Source organism: Balaenoptera musculus, chromosome 1, assembly GCF_009873245.2.
Source record: "Balaenoptera musculus isolate JJ_BM4_2016_0621 chromosome 1, mBalMus1.pri.v3, whole genome shotgun sequence".
Lineage (NCBI taxonomy): Eukaryota > Metazoa > Chordata > Mammalia > Artiodactyla > Balaenopteridae > Balaenoptera > Balaenoptera musculus.
In genome coordinates this window covers 108655672-108680768 of record NC_045785.1, presented here as the reverse complement: position 1 = coordinate 108680768, position 25097 = coordinate 108655672, and the positions used below count along the sequence as shown (strand labels likewise).

Below are 25097 nucleotides of genomic sequence, written 5' to 3'. Positions count from 1 at the left end.
AATCCAGGTTAATTCTGAAAGTGTGGTTAACAAAATGTGGCTTTGGAATCTTGAAGGTCAAGAGTGACAGAGAATAAGGAATTCCAGCATAAGTGGCCCTTTAGAGCAGTGCTGTTCAAAAGAAATGTAATTCAAGCCACATATGTAAGTTTAAATTTTCTAGTAACCATATCAAAAAAAGAAAAACAGGTAAAATTAATTTTAATAATATATTTTACTTATCTCAATATATCCCAAATATTTTCATTTTAATAAGTTATAAATATAAACAATTATTAATGAGATATTTTCACTCTTTTTTAAAGCACTAAGTTCCTAGAATCCAGTGTGTATTTTGTTTTGTTTTTGTTTTTGCCACACCACGTGGCTTGCAGGATCTTGGGTCCCTGGCAGCGGAAGCGTGGATTCCTAACCACTGGACCACCAGGGAATTCCCTGAACAGCACAGATCTTGAGCAATGATTCTCAACGTACGTGGCATACCAAATCCTGAACCACTGCTCTACAGACAATACTACTACCTTGGTGTTCTAATTTTATAAGGATTAAATCATCTTTTAATACCTGCCTGTGATAGATTTATTGGTGGGGAAGGCAAAACAGATAAGGAGCAAGTTGTCTACTAATCATATAGGACATACCAATGATTTTTGACCCATCATCTTCCACATCTGAGAGTTCCATGTCTTCCACATCACGATTATCTGTTGCAGGCTCAGGTGTGGCAGATTTCTCACTCTCCACGGTTGGTGACTGGGATTCCTCACCTCCCATTCCTTGAAAAGGAGACTCAGAGCCAGTTGGGGAGGGAGCATCCATGCTTGGGGAAGGGACTGGTGATTCCTCAGGATCAGGAAGGGTTGACTTCAATTGATCCAGCTTTTTCTTTAAATTGTTCACTCGATTAGCAAAGGTTTTATATGCCTAAAAGAGAAAAAGAAGAGTTTACTCTTCTGAGAAGTAACCAAGAAGCTACCATTTTGACTTGATCAGATTTCTTCATTATTATTAACTATATCACTGGTATAAAATAAGAAAATATCATCTGTCAAGCATGGAGTAGTTTCCAGTCTCTGCTTTTTATATTCCCTAAGTCAATATTACCATCCACAGTTGCCCAAGTTAGAGACTTAGAAGTTATCTGCAATTCATCCTCCCTTGCTCCCCTGTATCCCTCCAAGCAACCAATATTTATCAAGAGCCTAAATGTGCTGGCCACTCTTCTAGGTACTGGAGATACAGCAATGACTAAGAAGACAAAAATCAAATCAATAAATAAAGCATAGCCTGAGAGGTCAAATACTATTGATTTTTTTAAAAAAAGAAACTGTTTATTTTAAAAGGTTTAGGTGTACAAAATTACTCTGTAGATAAAATAGAGTTCCCATATAACCCACACCCAATTTTCCCTATTATTAACACCTAACATTAGTATGATACATTTGTCACAATTAATAAACCAATTTTGATAATTATTATTATCTAAAGCCCATACTTTATGCATATTTCCTCAGTTTTTATCTGATGTTCTTTTTCTATTCCAGGATCCCATAATTTAGTAGTCATATCTCCTAGGCTTCTCTTGTTTGTGATGGTTTATTAGATTTTCCTTACTTTTGATGAACTTGACAGTTTTGAAGAGTACTGGCCAGGTATTTTGCAGACTATCTCTCTTTTTTTTTTTTTTTTTTTTTAAGTTTGTGAGATGTCACATTTTATTTTATTTCTTTTATTTATTTTTGGCTGTGTTGGGTCATCGTTGCTGTGCGGGGGCTTTCTCTAGTTGTGGCTAGTGGGGTCTACTCTTCGTTGTGGTGCGTGGGCTTCTCATTGCGGTGGCTTCTTTTGTCGCGGAGCACGGGCTCTAGGTGTACAGGCTTCAGTAGTTGTGGCTCGCGGGCTCTAGAGCGCAGGCTCAGTAGTTGCTCCGCGGCATGTGGGATCTTCCCGGACCAGGGCTCGAACCCTTGTCCCCTGCATTGGCAGGCGGATTCTTAACCACTGCGCCACCAGGGAAGCCCTGCAGACTATCTCTTAACTGAGGTTTGTCTAATGTTTTTCTCATGGTTAGACTGGGGTTATGGGTTTTCGGGAGGAAGACCACAGAGGTAAAGTGTGATTGTCATCACATCATATCAAGGGTACATACAATCAATACAATGTACCACTGTTGTTGTTAACCTTGATCATCTGGCTTAAATCCTATTCATCTGATTATCTTAATTGCCAGTGTCTTGAAGCTGTGTGTCTTTTTCTTTTTTTTTGTTAAGGGTGTTGGAACATTTAGATCGTGGGATCATTTTGGTTGGTTGAACAAGAGCATAATTTAAAAAAATGGAAGTGGAACAGAAAATAATATGCTAGAATTGAGCTTTTGTTTCTAGATATAATTGAGTAGTTTGTAGCACAGCAATGCTCCCATCAAGAACAACTAGAAAAGCCAGATATATACACATACATATCTATACACACTCACACGCATGCGCATACGTGCACACACACATATTTGAATGTACTGTAGAGTGCTAAGGCAACGAAAACCCAAGCGGCAAATTCTATAGCAGGGGGAAACCATGAGGAGAGTCAAGCTGACATTCTGCAGTTGCCTTTTCTCTCAGGGTCCTACTGATTTTGGGGAGCTAGGCAAGAATTTGAGAATTCAGGCAAAAGGAAAAGGCAGAGGGTTACTACTAAATAATATAAAGAAAAAAGGAGAACTTTTAAAAGTCTTGCTGGCCTGTAGAGATAAATTAGAAAAAATCAGAAAGGCCAAAATTGTGATGAAAGAGGAAGGACAGAACTGGCTCAACAATATGCTATTGTTTTTCCTTCAAGATATTTGCTGATAGATAACCAACAAGGACCTACTGTATAGCACAGGGAACTCTACTCAATATCCTGTAATAACCTACAGGGGAAAAGAATCTGAAAAAGAACAAATATATGTATATGTATAACTGAATCACTATGCTGTACACCTGAAATTAGCAGAACACTGTAAATCAACTATACTCCAATTAAAAAAAAAAGATATTTGCTGAATTATGAAGCTTGCTTAAGAGGGAATTAAAGAAGTCAAGCAGAAAAATTCTGAAAAGCAAAGCAGGGTTAAACATAGTCTCATGGTACAGAAGAGACAAGGATTAGCGTTCAAATCACACAACGAAGGAGGGGCCCTAGTGATGTCGCAGGCTCTCAGTGGGAAAAATCTGTGACTTAGAAGCTGGATGAACCCGAAGAAATCAAAAGTTTGCCCAAACTGCAATTCAGCCTGAAGTCAGTTCAGTTTCAGATTTGATTAATATGATTAGCTCTTGGACTTCCCTGGTGGCACAGTGGTTAAGAATCCGCCTGCCAATGCAAGGGACACAGGTTCGATCCCTGGTCCGGGAAGATCCCACATGCCAGGGAGCAATGAAGTCCATGTGCCACAACTACTGAGCCTGTGCTCTAGAGTCCGCGTGCCACAACTACTGAGCCTGCGTGCCACAACTACTGAAGCCTGTGCGCCTAGAGCCTGTGCTCCGTAACAAGAGAAGCCACTGCAATGAGAAGCCCGTGCACTGCAGTGAAGAGTAGCCCCCGCCTACTGCAACTAGAGAAAGTTGTGCACAGCAATGAAGACCCAACGCAGCCAAAATAAATACATAAAAAATGAATAAATTAAAAAATATATATGATAAGCTCTCACAATATCTGCCTAGCAAAGGAAAGGGTGAATCCTTTCTGGAGGAAGAGAAATCACTGAGACTCTAGAAATATTTTCATATACAATGTTCAGTATTCAATAAAAAATTAGCAAGCATGCCAAGAGATAAAAGAAAAGACAGACACTATGAACAGACTCAAAACAAGTATAGCCAATATTGGAGTTACCTAGCAAAACCCAAATAGCTATGATTTATATGTTCAAGAAAATACAGAAAATCCCATCTTGAACAATTCAGTCCAAAATTCATTAGCAAGAGTTGAAGGGAAGCGTTGGTCGCCTAGGTTAGGTAACGGAGCCAAAATGGGGTGAGGAAGATGACTGCATGGGAGGAAGGCATTGCATGGGATGTTGAAGCCTAAGCGAGATAAAAAGAAAGCCAACAGAGATGGCTGGGAGGGATGGAAGTGCTGGAAAACTGGCTATACACGTGGGCAATGATCAAATAAGTGATTATGTTGAAGATAAGGGGAGCAAGATTTTACATTTTTAGAAAAAGCAATTATAAATGTGGAAATGGAGAAAACTAGAATGAACCTCGTAGTGTTAGACTGGGATCGGAGATAATAGTGTGAACTCATGGTTTTTGACATATATAGACAGATACAGAAATATATATAGATGTAAATGTGTGTATATAGGTTAAATACACACACACACACACACACACACACACACACACAAATTTCCTACCTCTGTACACTGATATGGTCTGGAAGCAGTGATATCCCAATAGTAATAAGTACACCTAGTACTCAGATCTTGGTTTCGAAATGTGGTTTTTCACTAAAAGGAACCAAGGCTCCTTGGAGAAATGACTGATTCCCGGGCTGGACAGAAAAGTGCAAGATGAACCTGGAATACCTTGCTCCAAAAGTAAGGAAACGCTCAAAAAATGATGGGGATATGTCAAAAGAACACAGAAAGCGGCTTGAGAGGAGCTCCCACTGGGACAATCTGAGCATCAAAATAATTATTTTGCAATGAAATCAGTAGTTAGTAATGAATTAGAACACTGACTAAATACGACTGAGTCCATACTGATATAAATAAATGAATAAACTGAAACTTTGAGGAGGAACAAAATATTTGCATAGTTTCAAAACGCCTCCCCACAAGACACTTACTAATTAGTGTACAGCTTCCTAGTGTTGTGGTACTTTATTACTAAGTGGCTTAAAACAACAGAAATTTATTGTCTCATAATTCTGGAGGCTAAAAGTCCAAAATCAAGGTGTGAGCAGGGCTATGATCCCTCTGTGACTGAGCAGGATCCTTCCCTGCCTTTTCCTAGCTTCTGGGGGTGGCCATCAACCCTTGGAATTCCTTGGTTTGCAGATGCATCACTGCAGTATCTGTCTTGGTTGTCACATGATATTATTCCTGTGTGCATCTGTATCCAAATTTCCATCTTCTTATAAGGACACCAGTTATACTGGATTAAGGTTCATCCTAATGACCTCATCTTAACTTGAGTACATCTGTAAAGACCCTATTTCCAAGTAAGGTCATTTTCACATGTACCAGAGAGTTAGGGCTTCAACATTATCTTCTGGGGTACACAATTCAACCCACAGCAACTACCAAGTGAAAACTTTTCAGTGGACAAGCTGGGAAGATGCCACACTAATAAGATACCAAAGGGAATGTTACAGGTAGTAAAACAAATCAAACTTGTGTGCTAACTGAAGGATGAAATGAGAAGAACACAATTACTTCTGTGATATTCCTACTAAAGATATATAATCTCAATCTGATCACAAAGAAACATCATATAAATCCAAATTGGGGGACACTGGACAAACTATTTTGACTTGTAATCTCCAAACATATTTAGGTCATGAAAATTAAAGAAAAGACTGAGGAACTGTTCCAGATCAATGGAAAACAGAAATGCAATAAATGCAACTTGTGATTCTGGACAGGAAATTTTGTTATAAAAACTGGTCAATTTGAATAGGGGCTGAGGATTAGATAATAATGCATGAAATGTATCAATTAATTTCATGATTAAACAGCTATAACTTATGGTTATGAAGGAGAAAATAATTGTCTTGGAGGAAAATACTCATGAAAATATTTGTGGGTAACGGGGTGTCAGCAACTTCTTTTCTTTTTTTTGGGGTGTGTGTTTATTTTTATTTTATTTATTTATGTATGTATTTACTTATCTTCATTCTTTTTTTATTTTTATTGGAGTATAGCTGCTTTACAATGTTGTGTTCATTTTTGCTGTACAGCAAAGTAAATCAGTTATACTTATTTTCAAATGACTCCAAAAAAAAAGGTCTTCATAATATACTTAAGGTATTTCTTTAACTTTGAGAGTGTTACAAAATAAAAAAAAGAAGACTGAAAAAAATGAGAGAGGAAAAAATGAAAATACATTGACAGAATTTTACCAGAAAAATCGAATTATTTCTGAAGAAAAATCAAATGGCAATTCTAGAACTGAAAAATAAGCCAACTAAATTAACTGATGGGTTAAACAATAGACAAGATTCAGCAGAAGAGAAAATTAATGAATCAGAAGACTGGTTAATAGAAAATATCTAGAAGGGAAGCACCGAGGGGAAAAGGATAGAAAATACAGAAACTAACATAAAAAGACATTTGGAACACTGATGAGATCTACTATACAAATTAGTAGAGTTCCAGGAGGAGAGGAGATATAATGGAATAGAAACAATACTTGACAAGAAAACATCCCAAAATTTATAAGAAACATTAAGCCACTCATTATGGGTTGAATTGTGCCCCTCAAATCATACACTGACAGTCCTAACTGTATACCTCAGAATGTTACCTTATTTGGAGACAGTTTTTACAGAGGTAATCAAGTTAAAACAAGGTCATTAGGATGGGCCCTAATCCAATATGACTGGTATCCTTAACAAAAAAGCGAAAATTTGGAAACAGAGGGAAGGCAATGTGAAGAGACATAGGGAAGAAACAGCCACCTACAAGTTAAACAGGAGAAGCCAGGAACAGAATCTTCCCTCACAGCCCTCAGAAAGAATCAACCCTGCTAACAACACTTTGATTTTGGACTTATAGCCTTACAGTATGAGACAATAAATTAACGTAGTTTGAGCTACCCACTCTCAGGTACTTTGTTATAGCAGCCCTAGTAAATTAATACACCACTGACTCAAAAAGTTCTGCAAACCCTAAACCAGATGAATATGAAGAAGACTACACGTAGGCAGATCACTGTATAACTACTGAAAACCAAAGATAAAGAGAAAATATTAATAGCAAACCAAATGCAGTACAATAAAAAGGCTAATAAACACTAAATAAATACTGGCTACATAAAACAACTGTAGAATATGTATGTGTATAATTAAAATATATAACAATAAAAACATATAAATCTGAATGGTGGAAATAGTTCCTTTGATGCTATCTCCAAGGAAGCTATGAAGTTAAAGACCTAAGCAATGATTTCAGCAGCTGCCCAGTGCCAGGCAAAGAGTTTAGAGTTTATGCACTGTCAATTTAGAGAGGCTTAGTAAACACCTTCACTTCCTATTAAAACCCCACAAAGGCCATGGATTAGGAGTAAGGACCATGTCCCAGGACTAAGGGTTATGTTCAAACAAACCTAAAACCAAGCCTTCACATCACAGTGATCCACTGATAATTTAACTGATTGCCAGAAAAAAACCTCAACACTTTTTAAAGGTAAAATGATACAATTCACAGTTTCCACAAGTATCACCCAAAAGGTCTCCTATGAAATAAATTCTTAGACAAGCAGATAGGATATATAGGTATGATTAAAGTACACACACACACAAATTATAGAAAAAACAGTCAATAGGAGTATACCTAGAAATGACCCAGATACTGGAATTAACATATAAGGTCTTTAAGACAGTGATTACAAATATTACGTTAAAGAATTTTTAGGAAAAGATGAAGAACGGATGAGTAGATGGGAAATTTCAACAAAGAAAAGGAGCTCTAAGAAAGAACGAAATGAAAATTCTAGAACTGAAAAATACAGCATACTGGGCTCAGCAGAACAAAGAATATTTGAAGACAAGTAAATATAAAGTAGCCAAAAATCAGTCCAGAGAGAAAAAAGAATGAACAGAACAGACAGAAATCTAAGAACACATGGGACGTATAACTGGAGTCCCAGAAGGAAAAGAGAAAGAATGAAAAAGAAGGAATATTTTAAAAGATAATTGTCGAATAGGTTCTAAAATTGATGAACAATATCAAACCACAGATCCAAAAAGGTCAGTGAACCCCTTTTATCCCTTTGTAGCAGGATAAGTATAAAGAAGAAATCTAGGCACAGCTGACTTCTCAAGGGACGACAGGTAGAGAAACATTTTTAGGTAATGAAAGAAAAAAACTGCCAACTTAGAATTCTTTATCCAGTGAAAACATTTCTCAAAAATGAAGGTAAAATAAAGACATTTTAAGGTAAACAAAATCTGAGAAATTCATCACCAACAGTCCTGCACTATAAGAAATGTTAAAGACTTTAGGCTGAAGGAAAATGATCCCAGAGGGAAACATGGATCTGCAAAGAGGAATGAAAAACACCAGAAATAGTAAATATAAAAGACTATTTGCCCCTTAATTTCTTTAAAAGTCTACTCACTGTTTAAGAAAAATAATAAAAATTATACTACATAAAATATACATAAGTAAAATAGTTAACAATAGCATAAAGACCTGGGGGAAGGGAATCCTACTACTGTTAAGGTTCCTAATTATATATGAAGTAACAGAATATTAATTTAAGGTTTTATTATAACAATATTAAGATAGTAATATTAAATTAAGATAATTTAATTTAAGGCAATAAGTTAAGAGTGTCAGATTTGATTAAAAAACAATAACCATAAAACAAAACCAAGATCCAACTATATGCTGTTTGTAAAAGACACATTTAAGTATACAAACTTGTGAGATGTGGGACTTCCCTGGTGGTCCAGTGGCTAAGACTCCAAGCTCCCAATGCAGGGGGCCCGGGTTCGATCCCTGATCAGGGAACTAGATCCCACATGCCTCAACTAAGAGTTTGCATGCCACAACTAAAGATCGTGCATGCCGCAACTAAAAGATCCCGCATACCACAACGAAGATCCTGCATGCCACAACTAAGACCTGGCAAGGCCAAAAACAAACAAATAAAAAACTTGTGAGATGCAGCTTAGAGGGAAGTTTATTGTATTAAATATACATATTTTTAAAAAGCTGAAAATCAATTATCTAAGTATTTATCTTAAAAAATCAGAAAAAGTATAGGAAATGAAATAATACAGAAGAAAGAATATCTCCCAGTATATTGCATATAACAAGAGTAAGTTTTATTTTGTGAAACTTTTGCTGTATATGTGCACGTGTGTGTGGTTCTTAGTTTCCATGTAAAATCTTTCTTTCATACGGACTGTGGTCAAAATCTTTTTGAGAATATTGCTTTAAGGTTTAACTGTTTCCACAAGTCAACCTAGATTATTTCAATAACCTACTAACTTGTCTCCCTATCTCTAATAGTCTCCTATTCTCCATTCTGCTATCTTGATTCCAAAATGCAGACTTGATCACATCATCAGCAAAATTAAAATCCTACAACTGCCTTCCATTGCTTTCAGGGTAAAATTCAAAGACCTTAGAATAAATATAGGCCTTTCAGGACCATGTTCCCGACTTCCTCTCCAGGTTTATTTATCACTTCCTCATAAATGCCTACCTATAAGAAACTACTTTCAGGTCCACCAATTTTGCCATGCTCTCTTTCATTCCCATGCTTTGAAAATGCTCTTCAGAGAATATGGTCTTTCATTTAGCCAATTACTGCAACTTCAGAGTTTAGCTCCTTTGGGAAAAATTTTCTCCATATCCTCCAATCCCACTCCCAAATTAGCTAAAGCACCTTTTCAATCTGCTCTCCCAGCACCCTATAGTTACCTTCATTATAGCGTTTATTACACAGAATTGCAATTATGTGTGCTCAATGAATGCCTGCTGAACACACTTCTCCCAGCCATTTGCTAAGGATCCTCCAAAACAGACTAAATGATTTTATATAATTTCATAAATAAGTAACGATGGTTCACTTCTCAAAAATTATAAAATGGTCTTTTGAGTAAAAATGGTAAACTAATCACTCCTGTTCAGTGTCTCTCCTTCCTGGGACTCCTATAAAATGAATAGTAGAAGTTGAGACACAGATGTAGAGAACAAACATATGGACACCAAGGGGGGAAAACTGCGGTGGGGTGGGGATGGTGGTGTGCTGAATTGGGCGATTGGGACTGACAAGTATACAGTGATGTGTATAAAATTGATGACTGATAAAAAAAAAAGAAAGAAAGAAAGAAAAATGAATAGTAAAGGAACACAAAGGTATAAACCAGTAACAAGGAAAAGGTTTTGTAAGAGTAAGAAGTAATGAGGCAGGGTAGAGAAAAATGAGGTTAGGAGTATGCAGAAAGGGAGTTATACCTGGGAAAGGAGCTGATCTGTCTTGCAGAATCCCTGAGAAGTTTTGATCCAGGAAATGATGAGTATAAAAAAGTAGAGTGAATAGTGGGGTTGAAATCAGAAATTAAAAGTGTGAATACCTTGGGGACTTCCCTGGTGGTGCAGTGGTTAAGAATCCGCCTGCCAATGCAGGGGACATGGGTTCGAGCCCTGGTCCAGGAAGATCCCACATGCCGCGGAGCAACTAAGCCTGCGCGCCACAACTACTGAGCCTGTCCCCTAGAGCCTGCGAGCCACAACTACTGAGCCCGCATGTCACAACTACTAAAGCCCGTGTGCCTAGAGCCCATGCTCCGCAACGAGAAGCCACCGCAATGAGAAGCCCACGCACCGCAATGAAGAGTAGCGCCCACAAAGCAACAAAGATTCAACACGGTCCAAAAAAAAAAAAAAGGTGTGAATACCAAACACTCAATACCACCTCCTCTGTAATCTTTTTTTTTTTTTAAACATCTTTATTGAAGTATAATTGCTTTACAATGGTGTGTTAGTTTCTGCTTTATAACAAAGTGAATCAGTTATACATATACATATGTTCCCATATCTCTTCCCTCTTGCATCTCCCTCCCTCCCACCCTCCCCATCCCACCCCTCTAGGTGGTCACAAAGCACCGAGCTGATCTCCCTGTGCTATGCGGCTGCTTCCCACTAACTATCTATTTTACATTTGGTAGTGTATATATGTCCATGACACTCTCTTACCCTGTCACATCTCACCCCTCCCCCTCCCCATATCCTCAAGTCCATTCTCTAGTAGGTCTGTGTCTTTATTCCCGTCTTGCCACTTCATGGTTTTTTTTTTTTTCTTCCTTAGATTCCATATATATGTGTTAGCATACTGTATTTGTTTTTCTCTTTCTGACTTACTTCACTCTGTATGACAGACTCTAACTCCATCCACCTCATTACAAATACCTCCATTTCATTTCTTTTTATGGCTGAGTAATATTCCATTGTATATATGTGCCACATCTTCTTTATCCATTCATCTGTCAATGGACATTTAGGTTGCTTCCATGTCCTGGCTATTGTAAATAGAGCTGCAATGAACATTTTGGTACATGACTCTTTTTGAACTATGGTTTTCTCAGGGTATATGCCCAGTAGTGGGATTGCTGGGTCGTATGGTAGTTCTATTTTTAGTTTTTTAAGGAACCTCCATACTGTTCTCCATAGTGGCTGTATCAATTTACATTCCCACCAACAGTGCAAGAGTGTTCCCTTTCCTCCACACCCTCTCCAGCATTTATTGTTTCTAGATTTTTTGATGATGGCCATTCTGACTGGTGTGAGATGTTATCTCATTGTAGTTTTGATTTGCATTTCTCTAATGATTAATGATGTTGAGCACTCTTTCATGTGTCTGTTGGCAATCTGTATATCTTCTTTGGAGAAATGTCTATTTAGGTCTTCCGCCCATTTTTGGATTGGGTTGTTCGTTTTTTTGTTATTGAGCTGCATGAGCTGCTTGTAAATCTTGGAGATTAATCCTTTGTCAGTTGCTTCATTTGCAAATATTTTCCCCCATTCTGATGGTTGTCTTTTGGTCTTGTTTATGGTTTCCTTTGCTGTGCAAAAGCTTTTAAGTTTCATTAGGTCCCATTTGTTTATTTGTGTTCTTATTTCCATTTCTCTAGGAGCTGGGTCAAAAAGAATCTTGCTGTGATTTATGTCATAGAGTGTTCTGCCTATGTTTTCCTCTAAGAGTTTGATAGTGTCTGGCCTTACACTTAGGTCTTTAATCCATTTTGAGTTTATTTTTGTGCATGGTGTCAGGGAGTGTTCTAATTTCATACTTTTACATGTATCTGTCCAATTTTCCCAGCACCACTTATTGAAGAGGCTGTCTTTTCTTCACTGTATATGCTTGCCTCCTTTATCAAAGATAAGGTGACCATATGTGCGTGGGTCTATCTCTGGGCTTTCTATCCTGTTCCATTGATCTATATTTCTGTTTTTGTGCCAGTACCAAACTGTCTTGATTACTGTAGCTTTGTAATATAGTCTGAAGTCAGGGAGCCTGATTCCCCCAGCTCCATTTTTCGTTCTCAAGATTGCTTTGGCTATTCGGGGTCTTTTGTGTTTCCATACAAATTGTGAAATTTTTTGTTCTCGTTCTGTGAAAAATGCCAGTGGTAGTTTGATAGGGATTGCATTGAATCTGTAGATCCTCTGTAATCTTGATACTCGGCAGCCAAGGCACTATGCCCCAGGCAAAAAAAATATGACTTCTTCTCTAAAGAGTTACAATATTCTGGCAAAAAGACTCCAGCCTTCTGACATTTAGGGCTCCTCCCACCCTGACTAACAGCCAGCTCCTTACCTAAGCAGATTTTACTATTATTCATTCTTGGGTTAAACTCAGAGTAGATAATTCCTATCTATGTACAGAGAGCCCTCCCAATCAATTTTTTCATACCTCATTCTTAAATATGAATAGGACAGAGATATTACCTGATTTTTGAGGAAAGCCAGAATCATATAAAAGAAAACCAAATAACTAGAGGGAAGGAAAAAAGACTCTAGATCTTCCAGAAAGCAGAACAAAAAGATCAAGGCTGATAAAACATAAGAAAACACAGGACACATAGAGGATCAATCTAGGAGGTCTAACAAATGATTAACTGATGTCCAAGAAAGGGAAAACGGAGATAAAGAAATTATCCCAGATTAAAGAATATCAGCCTTTAGACTGAAAAAGCCCTCCACTAACCCATAATGAATGCAAAACAAAACCTCACAGGTAGATACATCATTGTAAAAATTCCAGAACACCACATAAAATGTCCCTAAAAAGATCTTGCAAAGATTTCATATCAACAATACTAATGACAATGGAGTGACACCTTCTAAGCTGTGAGGGAAAATGATTTCCAACCAGCCAACCTATCAGAGCAAACGTGAAAACAGAAGAAAGACATTTTTAAATATAAGGACTCAGAAAATTCATCTCTTACAAACTCTTTTTTTTGGGAAATTGAGGATGTGCTCCAGCAAAACAGGAGAGAAAGCCAAGAAAAGAAGACATGGAAATTGGCAAACAGAGGCCTCAGCTCAGAACAGCAGTAAAGAATAGTCCTAGGATGAGATCTAGAGACCTAAAATGGAGCAGGAGAATGTAAGCTCTGGTAGGGAGGTCTCTGGGGGAAAACATGGATTCAGAATATCTGATATGATACAGAATCTAGAGAGAGACCAAAAAAAAAAAAAAAAAAAAAGACGCTAAAAGGCAAACAATGCAAGAAAAATAGAAATTCTAGGAAAAAACAAAAACTCTCTAATATAACCATAGTTACCAAAAGACCTTGCAGTGAACAATGTTCAAACAGTTATGATGTAAGCTTTATTAATTTTCAGTCTTTAGAGCAAGGAAGACATAATTATAAAATAGAATGTAAATATTATCAACCTAGACAATATAAAAGTATTGTTTAGTGATGTTGGGAAACTGAAGGGACAGAAGAAAAGTAATGGGAAAGAATAGGAATGTTAATATTTTCATTTTACAAAGTGGGGCATCTAGAGTTAGTGGTCAAAAAAATAGTAAATTTAGTACTTCAATTTACAGGGCAATCAACAGATTTAAAGAATTATATAATGATATTGGGAGAAGGGGGAAGGGAGGTGAATATAAGCTAAATCCTCATTTGTCACACCAAGAAGTTAACAGATATTTCTTTTTTTTTTTTTGGTCACACTCATAGCATGCGGGATCTTAGTTCCCCTACCAGGGATGGAACCCATGCCCCATGCAGCGGAAGCACTGAGTCTTTTTTTTTTTTTTTTTTTAAATGATATTCTTGTCTGCTTACATTCTTTTTATTTATGTATGTATGTATGGCTGTGTTGGGTCTTCGTTTCTGTGCGAGGGCTTTCTCTAGTTGTGGCAAGCGGGGGCCACTCTTCATCATGGTGCGGGGGCCACTCTTCATCGCGGTGCATGGGCCTCTCACTATCGCGGCCTCTCGTTGCCGCGCACAGGCTCCAGACGCGCACAGGCTCCAGACGCGCAAGCTCAGTAACTGTGGCTCACAGGCCGAGTTGCTCCACGGCATGTGGGATCTTCCCAGACCAGGGCTCGAACCCGCGTCCCCTCCATTGGCAGGCAGATTCTCAACCACCGTGCCACCAGGGAAGCCCAAGCACGGAGTCTTAACCACTGGGCTGCCAGGGAAGTCCCAACAGATATTTCTTATATAGTATAAATCAAGAAAGAAAAATAGGAGTACATTATTAAGAAATATGAAGGCAAATACCAGAAAAAATAGCTAAATGAGTTACAAGAAACTGCTTCTAGGAAGTGGGACTGGTGGGATCTAAAGTACTATATACTGGGAGGGACTTCCCTGGTGGCACAGTGGTTAAGAATCCTCCTGCCGTGCTCGCTTCGGCAGCACATATACTAAAAAAAAAGAATCCTCCTGCCAGGGGCTACCGTGGTGGCGCAGTGGTTAAGAATCCGCCTGCCAATGCAGGGAACACGGGTTCGAGCCCTGGTCCTTGTCCTGGAAGATCCCGCCAGATCATGCCGCGGAGCAACTAAGCCCGTGCGCTGCAACTATTGAAGCCACGCACCTAGAGCCCATGCTGCACGAGAAGCCACCGCAACGAGAGCCCACGCACCTAGAGCCCATGCTGCACGAGAAGCCACCGCAACGAGAAGCCCACCCACTGCAACGAAGAGTAGCCCCCATTCGCCTCAACTAGAGAAAGCCCAGGCGCAGCAACAAAGACCCAACACGGCCAAAAATAAATAAATAAATAAATAAATTTATTTAAAAAAAAAAAAGTATATATACTGGGAATTCCCTGGAGGTCCAGTGGTTAGGACTCCCTGCTTTCACTGCCGAGGGCGCAGGTTCAGTCCCTGGTTGGGGAGCTAAGATCCCACAAGCTGGGTGGTGCAGCCAAAAAACAAAAGTACTTAAAGTACTATATACTTTTATAACCATATATAGTGATTAAAACGAAAAAATAAATAAAAATAAAGTACAAAACAGTTTCTTTCAGGGGCCATTAGACAAATGTCTAATTATCAACCCCTCTTCCAGTTGAGGTGGGGAGAAAGAGGTTCCTTAATTGAGTTGATGAAATTCAGAAACAATGTTTCCATCTAGTATCTGGATTTAAAAAAATACATATACATACTTCTGCCCAATTTTATATCCCTTAACAGTAACTTGGCACACTCCCACTGAAACGCTAAGACATAAGGCTTTAGCAAAGCTTAATGGTCAGGGTATTCACAAGCTTTAGCATCAGAAAGACCTAGGTCTTAATTCAGACACCTTCACTTGCTAGCTATAATATTCTACCTTGTACAAGGTTACTAACCCTCTTCAAAAGTAACTTCTTCATCTGTGAACTGGAGATAATAATGCTTATCCTAATAGAGTTAGATAACACATATAAACAGTCACAGATATATGGTAAGCAATTGATGTAAGACAGCTTTAATCATTACTTACATTGGCCACCACTTTTACTTCTTTGTACTGTGCTTCATAGAAAATTCCAGCATTTTCAAGTGCTTCTGTTAGTGAGGGCCCATTTTTCACCTGCTTATCTAGTCCATTCACAAATTCCTCCAGCTTGGCACTTGCCTCTTCAAATTCTTTGGAGAATTTCTTCCCACCTGTCTTATCTAAAATAACAAGAGGAAGTATTCTGTAAAATTCTTAGTCTCATAGTTTCACCTTAAAGAAGCTTCTCTAAATCACAAAAATCACAAAACAGATTATTTAAATGGTTTGTGTGATCCTGCTGGAGTGAGGCAAGAGTGCATGATGAAGGCACTTGCAATTAAGGTAAAGAAAAGAAAGTTCAACTAAATGAAAGTTTGTTGACTGCTTTTATTCACAAATTTGATGTCACACTGCTACTTAGGAATAATGGAATGAGGCTCAATTCTGTACACTTATACCATTAACTTTTATACTACAGATTGTAATAAGATATCTCTCTTAGATGAGAAAACAGAGGTTCAGAAAAGTAAAGATAAAGTGACTTCTTTGTGTATCAGGCTTAAAAATTATCCTTTCCTATCTGAAGATCTCTGGTAATTTGATATTAGAAGAGTACCATGAATTATTTTTCAACAATAGTGACATTGTATGACATTGTAAACTGTTTCTTACTCTCCTAAGTACTTTTTTTCCCAGTGATGTTGGAATATGGCCTTAGGTGTGGATATAAATTTAGGCTTTGCATTTTATCAGCTGTGTAACTTGGGCAAGCTTCTTATCTCCTTATGAAGCCTCAGATTTCTCATGTCCAAAATGGAGGTTTTTAACATGCTTCTGAGTTGTTGTGAGGACTAAATTAGATACCATATGTTAAATTTAAAGCATGGTACAAGAACAAAATAGGTGCCAAAACAAATAGCTGGTAGTCATTTACTCATTATTTCAAAAATATTTATCAAATGCCTATTATGTGCCAGGTATTGCTCTAGGCACTAGGATACAGCAAGAACAAATAAGGATAATTTCTACTTTCATGAGATTTACATTCTAATAAATTAATATGATTATTATTTATAATCTACAATGTAAGGAAAAGAGAGCACGTCACTAGATTTTATGAGGCATTACAGTGACCTTATTTATTTATTATTATTATTTTTGTGGCTGCACCATGTGGCTCGCAGGATCTTAGTTCCCTGACCAGGGATCGAACCCAGGCCCAGAGCAGTGGAAGTGCCACATCCTAACCACTGGACCGCCAGGGAATTCCCTACAGTGACCTTATTGAAGAGCACAGCCAAACCAGTTAATCACTCATGTGAAATACCCCATCATAATCCAATACATCAAGAAAGGACTAGAAGTGGGGAAAAGGACAGAATTTACTTACTTAAAAAAATTTTTTTAAATTTACTTCTTCTCCAGCTTTATTGAGATATAACTGGCATATAACATTGTTTAAGGTGTACGACTTGAAGGCTAGGAATTTACTTATGAAATTGACATGTATGAAATCACCACCTGGGAAAGAGGTGCCACAACTATTCTCTGTAACGTGAGGTTGTCTTTATGGAAGGAGTCAGTCTGATCACTTGAAGATGACATATCTAGAAAGAAAATCTGACTTATTCTATTTAAAAGGATGTAGGTATTACCTTTTAAGCATTTGAGAGTTTCTGTGCTGCACACATCCACCCTCATGGTTGACAGCTGTTTTTCTTTCAATTCTATCTGATCTTCTGAGCGCTTGTACAGCAACAGCTCTTCAATGAGGGCCTGAGACTGAACACAGACCAGGGTCATATTTAATTTATGAAATCATCCACTTATTCTACCTTTCCACACTAAAGTAAAACATGAATAAAACCTAACAAAGCCATGAGAGGCAAAAACCCTTCATATTTCCTCATAATCAGGGATATCAAATATCAACATCAATTCTCATGTCAAAACCATATTTTCAGTTACATACTTTAAAAGATCCTTTTCCTTATTTATTCAAAGCTAATTTATGGATACAGAGTTAAGACTGAAACAGACAAAGGTCCACTAATATCTTCTTTAAATTTTAACTAGATAAACGGTCTTATTATGTTAACTTTAAGCAAATTTTAATTTAATACAGTTTTATAGAAAGATGAATCCCTTGTTGGGACTCAACACAAAATTCAGCTGGTAATAGATATTTCAGAAGAAGGTTACTTTGTCCTTTAGAGGTACAGATAAACCTCTTAAGTTTTAGACAGTTTGAACACGTTTAAAATATAACTGATGCATAACTGAATAAAAATAAATCTTTCAGGATGGACTATACAGAAAACTAACACAAAAGGGGTGAATAATATTTTGGCATGTTGAACATATTCTGTAACTTACTCGAAATTCAGCAACTATCTTAGACTTGAGAGCAGCTTTTGGATTCGTGGATGCTGTTGGAATTAAACAAAAGGTCATTTAAGAATATAGACACAAAATGTTGACTAATATTCAGGAAAATTTCCAGTTTTATAGTTAAGGCTGTACTCTTTGAATATATGTCGAACATGCACATTTAAATCATCATGGTATAATTCTTAGAATAAATAGTGGAATATGAAATTTGAACACTCCCAAGCATAGTAAATATAAAAATACACTATTTAGATAGGTCTAACCTACTTACCTCCAACATAACCTGTAAGTCTGAAGTCCTAGAATTATTGATTTGGAGACACTGAGATACATGAAGTACCTTTTTGCCTAGTCTGACTGAGTGTAAGAGGATCTTAACACCTCAAATTAAGAGTGTTCAGGAGCAGGACATCCGATTAATCCTGAGCACTGGCTGAAGAAAATTTACTTAGAAGCATCAACTCTATCCCTATGTATTTAATTTTGGATTTCTTTTTCTGCTGACTCAATTCATAGCAAAAATAGGCAGGGAAAGTTCTAAGTACAATACCACTGTGGTTGAACTTTGGCTGAAATGATGACTCTTGTTGTTCCTAAGCATGCAACTTACGACCAAAAGGATGTGAGAGGACTCCCTTAATCATGATGAGTATCACATGCTTGCTGGAGCAAAACCATCCCAAGTGTCTTGTTTCACCTCCCAATTCTCACTGTCTTTTACCTTGTTCCCTCCACACCTTCAAGTCTTTCTCAATATTCCTCAGTTTGGCCCACAGCAGCCTATCACATGCAGTATTCCACTCCCTTGATCTCATGCTGGGTAAACATGATAAACACAGCAGGAGCTCCTGTTAGAGAATGAGCTTCTGGCCAGGATTTGAGGCCCATGTCTAATCTGGTAGAGTATATCCCCAAATCTGAAGGATTTCATGGCTCCCACAGAAATGCTTCTTAATGCCTAGTCTCCTCTTCAGCTCTGTTGTTTAATGCCAGCTGCCTCTAACTTCATATATCTTTGAACCTGAAAGTTAGCCTGGGCACTATCACGTATTTTTTTCTTCTTTCAATCCCCCAACTACTCTTGAATCTTCACTCATTTAAACCCTTTTTCTGCATTTCCTTTGTTTAAAAGTAGTTTTATTTTTATTTTTTTAAAGAAGTAACTCCATGATGGCTTGTTTAGTGTAAGTCACTGGGAGCCTCCCAGGCCTGGGAAACACAGGGTTGCCCATGGTTTATGCCAGGTACGATGTCAAATGGTCTACATTTTCTTCTGCTCCAAAAAGAGGAGGTAATTTATATTAGTTGAGATTTTGTTCCTTACTTTGTGATTTCTTCCACTGCTTATTCGGTTGTTTGTTCAGATTTTCTTTCAGCTGCTTCTGAGTTTTGAAAGTGGTACCTGGAAAACATTTCAGTTTTTGCAATCTGGCGTTATGGGAAGCTGTTCTGTCTGTCCACTTCAGTGTCAAAGTTGTAGCATGAAAAAAGGCAATCCGAGACTGTGTGTTGTTTCTTTCTCTCCTTTTCTTTCATTTTTATAAAAAGATAAAAACACCCACCAGATCTAAGAAGCTGTCAAATAAACATGATTTCTACATCAATGAAATAACAAATTTTGAGAATAGGGTAGAAGCTTAAAAACACCAGGTAACACATTCAAATGAAGAATTTAACAGCTTCTTAGAAGATGCTATTTTTAAAGCAAATTTCTAGTCAATTTATGGTCATGGTATCAGATACCACCTACTGCTATTCAATGACTTAATTACATGTATCTAATACACAGGAACTAAGTAATTTAAATAACACCAGTACACAACTTACTGCAAATCTAAACCAAAAGAGAGACCGAAGAATGCCAATATATGCTTAGTATCAAACAGCTTACTGAAAACTGAAACCCTGTCCAAAAATTGTCCCATAAGTAAGAGGACAGGGCAGTAATTATTAAACACAAAAGATGAACAGTTTAAAGCATTCAACTAAAGTAAAGCAAATGCCGGAAAATAATTAGATGGTCATCATCACTTAATATGCTTGACTTTCTTTAGTCAATAAAAACGAAATTCAACCCTCCCCAAACCAATTCTACTTAAATTTTAATGCAAACCGATTTTTACAATTATTTAATTTTAAACAAACAGGGCCAGATCCAAAAGTTTATTTTTCGTTATTAAGCAAAAGGACCAAATCTATAAAATATATATAATTTTAAAGACTGAACAATGACTCAATCTTTCTTTTAGTAGAGAAAAAATACTTACTCAAAGCTTCTCTTAACGCCATAATCATTTCTTCTGGGTATACATTTCTATCTTCCCAGATTTTAAAGATTCGTTCTATAGACTTAGAGACAGATGGATCCCTGAGAAGAAAGAAAAAGTGAGACAGACATATAAAAATGTTAACTTACATCTCAAATTAGAAATCTGAAAATAAAGCTGTCAACAAAATTATTTTCCAAATGTCTTCTCATGTTTATTTTAAAACATCTTTTTCTGGTGTCTAGGGCTAAAATCTTAAAAACTCTTATTCAACACTTTTTACTACTGACATAGATGAGGCTATGGATAACATATTGAACTTTTAAAAAATTTACTGAGAGTAATATTGGTTCATAATATAAGTTTCATGAGTATATTATATTTCTACTTCTGTATACACTAATGATTATACACTCATGAGCATGCTCATGATCAAAAGTTTAAGTTTCCATCCATCACCATACAGTTGACTCCCTTCATCCATTTCACGCTCCCTCCACCACCCTGCCACGCTGGTAACCACTACTCGGTCCTCTGTATCTATGTGTGTGTTTGGTTTGGTTTGTTCAGTTATTTTATTTTTAATTTTTAAAACATATTCCATGTATGAGTGAAAACATAAGGTACATCTTTCTTCACCTAACTTCACTTAGCATAATACCCTCAAGGTCCATCTGTGTTGTCACAGACAGCAAGATTTCGTCTTTTTTTTTAAATGGCTGAATAGTATTCCACTGTGTGTGTGTGTGTGTGTGTGTATATATATATATATATATATATATATATATATATCTCACACCTTCTTTATCCATTCATCCATCGATGGGCACTTAGGTTGTTTTCCTATCTTGGCTATTGTAAAAAATGCTGCAATGAACAGAGGGGTGCATATATCTTTTCAAATTAGTATTTTCATATTCTTTGGATAAATACTCAGAAGTAGGATATCTGGACATGCGGTAGTTCTATTCTTAATTTTTTGAGGACTCTCCATACTGTTTTCCATAGTGGCTGCACGGATTTACACTCCCACCAGCAGTGTATGAGGGTTCCATTTTTTCCACATCCTCTCCAACACTTGTTATTTCTTGCCTTTTTGATAACAGCCATTCTAATGGGTGTGAGGTGATATCTCACTGTGGTTTTGATTTGCATTTCTCTAATAATTAGTGATGGTCAACATTTTTTCACGTGCTTGTTGGCCATTTGTATGTCTTCTCTGGAAAAATGTCTGTTCAGCACCTCTGCTCATTTTTTAAACAGGTTATTAGTTTTGCTGTTGTTGAGTTGTATGAGTTCTTATATTTTGGATATTAACCCCATTATCAGATATTTGATTTGCAAATACCTTCTCCTATTCAGTAGGCTGTCTTTTTGTTTTATTGATGGTTTCCTTTGCTGTGCTGAAACTTTTTAGTTTGATGTAGCCCCATTTGTTTATTTTTCCTTTTGTTTCCCTTGCCTGAGGAGGAGATATATCCAGAAAAGTAATGTTAAGACCAATGTCAAAGACTGTACAGCCTACAATTTCTTCTAGGAGTTTTATAGTTTCAGGTCTTACATCAAGTCTTTAATCCATTTTGAGTTAATTTTTGTGTCTGTCGTGAGACAGTGGCCTAGTTTTGGGGTTTTTTTGTATGTTGCTGTCTTGTTTTTCCCACCACCATTTACTGAAGAGACTATCCTTCCTCCATTGTATGGTCTTTGCTCCTTTGTTGTAAATTAGTTGTCCATAAATGCATAGGCTTATCTCTGGGCTTTCAATTTTGTTCCACTGATCAAGGTATTTGTTTTTCTGTCAATACCATGCTGTTTTGGTTACTATGGCTTTGTAATATCATTTGATATCAGGGTGTGTGATACCTACAGATTTGTTCTTTCTTCTCAGGATTACTTTGGCTATTCAGGGTCTTTTGTGGTTCCATACAAATTTTAGAATTTTTGTTCTATTTTGGTGAAAAACGTCCTTCAGATTTTGATTGGAATTGCACTGAATCTGCAGATTTCTTTAGGTAATATGAACATTCTGACAACATTAATTTTTTCAATCCATGAGCGTGGAATATCTTTTCATTTATTTGTGTCTTCTTCAATTTCTTTCAACAATGTCATAGTTTTCAACGTACTGGTCTTTCACCTCCTTGGTTAAATTCATTCAAGGTATTTTTTTTTTGTTGCGATTGTAAATGGGATTGTTTTGTTTTCTTAATTTCTTTTTCTGCTAGCTCATTGTTAACATACAGAAATGAAACCAATTTTTGTATACTGATTTCATATTCTAAAATTTTACTGTATTTGTTTATTGATTCTAATAGGTTTTTAAAACAAATTTTTTTAAAATTAATTACTTATTTAGTTTTGGCTGTGCTGGGTCTTCATTGCCGCACGCAAGCTTTCTCTAGTAGTGGCGAGCAGGGGTTACTCTTTGCTGCGGTGCGCGGGCTTCTCATTGCAGTGGCTTCTCTTGTCGCGGAGCACAGGCTCTAGGCTCGTGGGCTCAGTAGTTGTGGCTCACGGGCTCTAGAGTGCAGGCTCAGTACTTGTGCATGGGCTTAGTTGTTCCATGGCATGTGGGATCTTCCCGGACCAAGGCTCGAACCCGTGTCCCCTGCATTGGCAGGCGGATTCTTAACCATTGCGCCATCAGGGAAGTCCCTGATTCTAATAGGTTTTTGGTGGAGTCTTTAGGATTTTCTATATATAAAATCATGTCATCTGCAAATAGTGACAGTTATACTTCTTCTGTTCCAATGCCTTTTATTTCTTTTTCCTGCCTAATTGCTCTGGCTAGAACTACCAGTACTATATTGAATAAGAATGGCAAGAGTATACATCATTGCCTTGTTCCTATTCTTAGAAGGACAGCTTTCAATTCTTCACCATTGAGTATTATGTTAGCTGTGGGTTTGTCATATACTGCCTATATTATGTTGAGAAACGTTCCTTCTGTACCCACTCTATTTTTTTAAAAAATTAATTAATTTATTTATTTTTGGTTGCGTTGGGTCTTCGTTGCTGCGCGTGGGCTTTCTCTAGTTGCGGCGAGCAGGGGCTACTCTTCATTGTGGTGCGTGGGCATCTCGTTGCAGTGGCTTCTCTTGTTGCAGAGCACAGGCTCCAGGTGCGTGGGCTTTAGCAGTTGTGGTGCATGGGCTCAGGAGTTGTGGCGCACGGGCTTGTTGCTCCGCAGCATGTGGGATCTCCCCAGACCAGGGATCGAACCCGTGTCCCCTGCACTGGCAGGCAGATTCTTAACCACTGCGCAACCAGGGAAGTCCCACAAATCCATGCTGACAGCTATTTTCTTTCAATGCTATAAAAATATTTTTCATAACTGCCTTCTGGTTTCACTGTTGCAGTTTAGAAGTCTGTTGTCAGTCTAACTGTAGTCCTTGTGCATGTGATCTGACTTTGTCTTTTCTCTTGACTACTTTGTTTTTTTGTTTACTTTTTTTTTAACTGTCATAAAATAATAACATAAAATTTGCCATTTTAACCATTTTTAAATGTACAACTCAGTGGCATTAGTTATATCCACAATGTTGTACAACGACCTCTATCTGTTTCCAACAATTTTCACTGCCCTAAACAGAAACTCTGTACCCATTAAACAATTAACTCCCTATTACCCCTTTCCTCCAGCTCCTAACAACTTCTAATCTACTTTCTGTCTCTATGGATTTACCTATTCTAGACATTTCCTATAAATGGAATCATACAATATTTCCCGTACAACCACAATTCTACCTTCTGTTTCTGTGAATCTGACTACTGTAGTTACTTCATATAAGTGGAATCATACAACAGTTGTGCTTCTGTGATTGGTTTATTTCACTTAGCATAATGTCTTCAAGATTCATCTATGTTGTAGCATGTGTCAGAATTCTCCCCTTTTTAAGGTTGAATGATATTCCGTTTTACGTATATACCATATTTTGTTTATCTGTTCATCTGAAAATTGGGCTGGTTCCTTCTTTTCGCTATTGTAAAAAGTGCTGTTATGAACACGGGTGTACAAACATAAATTCAATTTCCTGCTTTCATTTCTTTTTTTGTATATACCCAGGAGTAGAACTGCTGGATCACATAGTAATTCTGTGTTTAACTTTTTGAAGAACCATCAAACTTTTTCCATAGCAGCTGCACCATTTTACATTCCTACAGAAATGCAGAAGTTTTTCCTCATTCTCTCTAACACTTGTTATTTTCTGGTTTTATTTTGTTTTTAAATTAGTTATCCTAGTAGGTGTGAACGCTTTGGCTGCTTTTAAAAATCTTTTTGTTTTGTAATTTCATCACAATGAATGACTAGGTGTAAATTTTTTATTTATCCTGCTTAGTATATGTTGTGCTTCCTATGTTTGAAGATTCATGTTTTGTTTTGTTTATTTCATTACTTTCAAAGTGTTCTCAGCCATTACCTCTCTGAAGGAACTCAGAAGGTCTCTCCTCCAAGATTCTCATTTGACGTTAAATAGGCCTTTCATTCTATTCTTCATTTTTCCACTTCCTTCTCTCTACTGCTGCATTCTAATTTCTTCAGAACTATTTTCTAGCTTAATCTCTTTTTCCTTTCTAGAATTCCTACTGGTTCTTTTGCCCAAATATCTTATCCATTGTTCATTTTATTCCATTTAATCTTTCTTTAACATCTTTTGTAATTGTCTTATATACCCTGTCTGATAATTCTAATATCTGAAGCTCACTGTGAGGGGATCTAAATCTGATGATTCTCCTTCGTGGTGCTTTGTTTCC

General features: G+C 37.2%; 1 protein-coding gene across 11 annotated transcripts in view; it reads right to left on the bottom strand.

Moving 5' to 3' along the window:
* The window catches only part of RPRD2 (regulation of nuclear pre-mRNA domain containing 2), an 85667-nt gene that overhangs the window by 13130 nt on the left and 47440 nt on the right, over positions 1-25097 (bottom strand). For 6 of the 11 annotated variants that reach the window (XM_036855881.1, XM_036855871.1, XM_036855898.1 and 3 more), the window contains exons 3-8: positions 20343-20443; positions 19400-19477; positions 18061-18113; positions 17340-17466; positions 15688-15863; positions 642-924 (exon numbers count right to left, since the gene is read on the bottom strand). In XM_036855881.1, the coding sequence (XP_036711776.1) occupies positions 642-924; positions 15688-15863; positions 17340-17466; positions 18061-18113; positions 19400-19477; positions 20343-20443 (818 nt within the window). The remainder of the gene's footprint in view (positions 1-641; positions 925-15687; positions 15864-17339; positions 17467-18060; positions 18114-19399; positions 19478-20342; positions 20444-25097) is intronic. The other 5 variants (XM_036855889.1, XM_036855906.1, XM_036855920.1 and 2 more) reach the window with 1 other exon arrangement.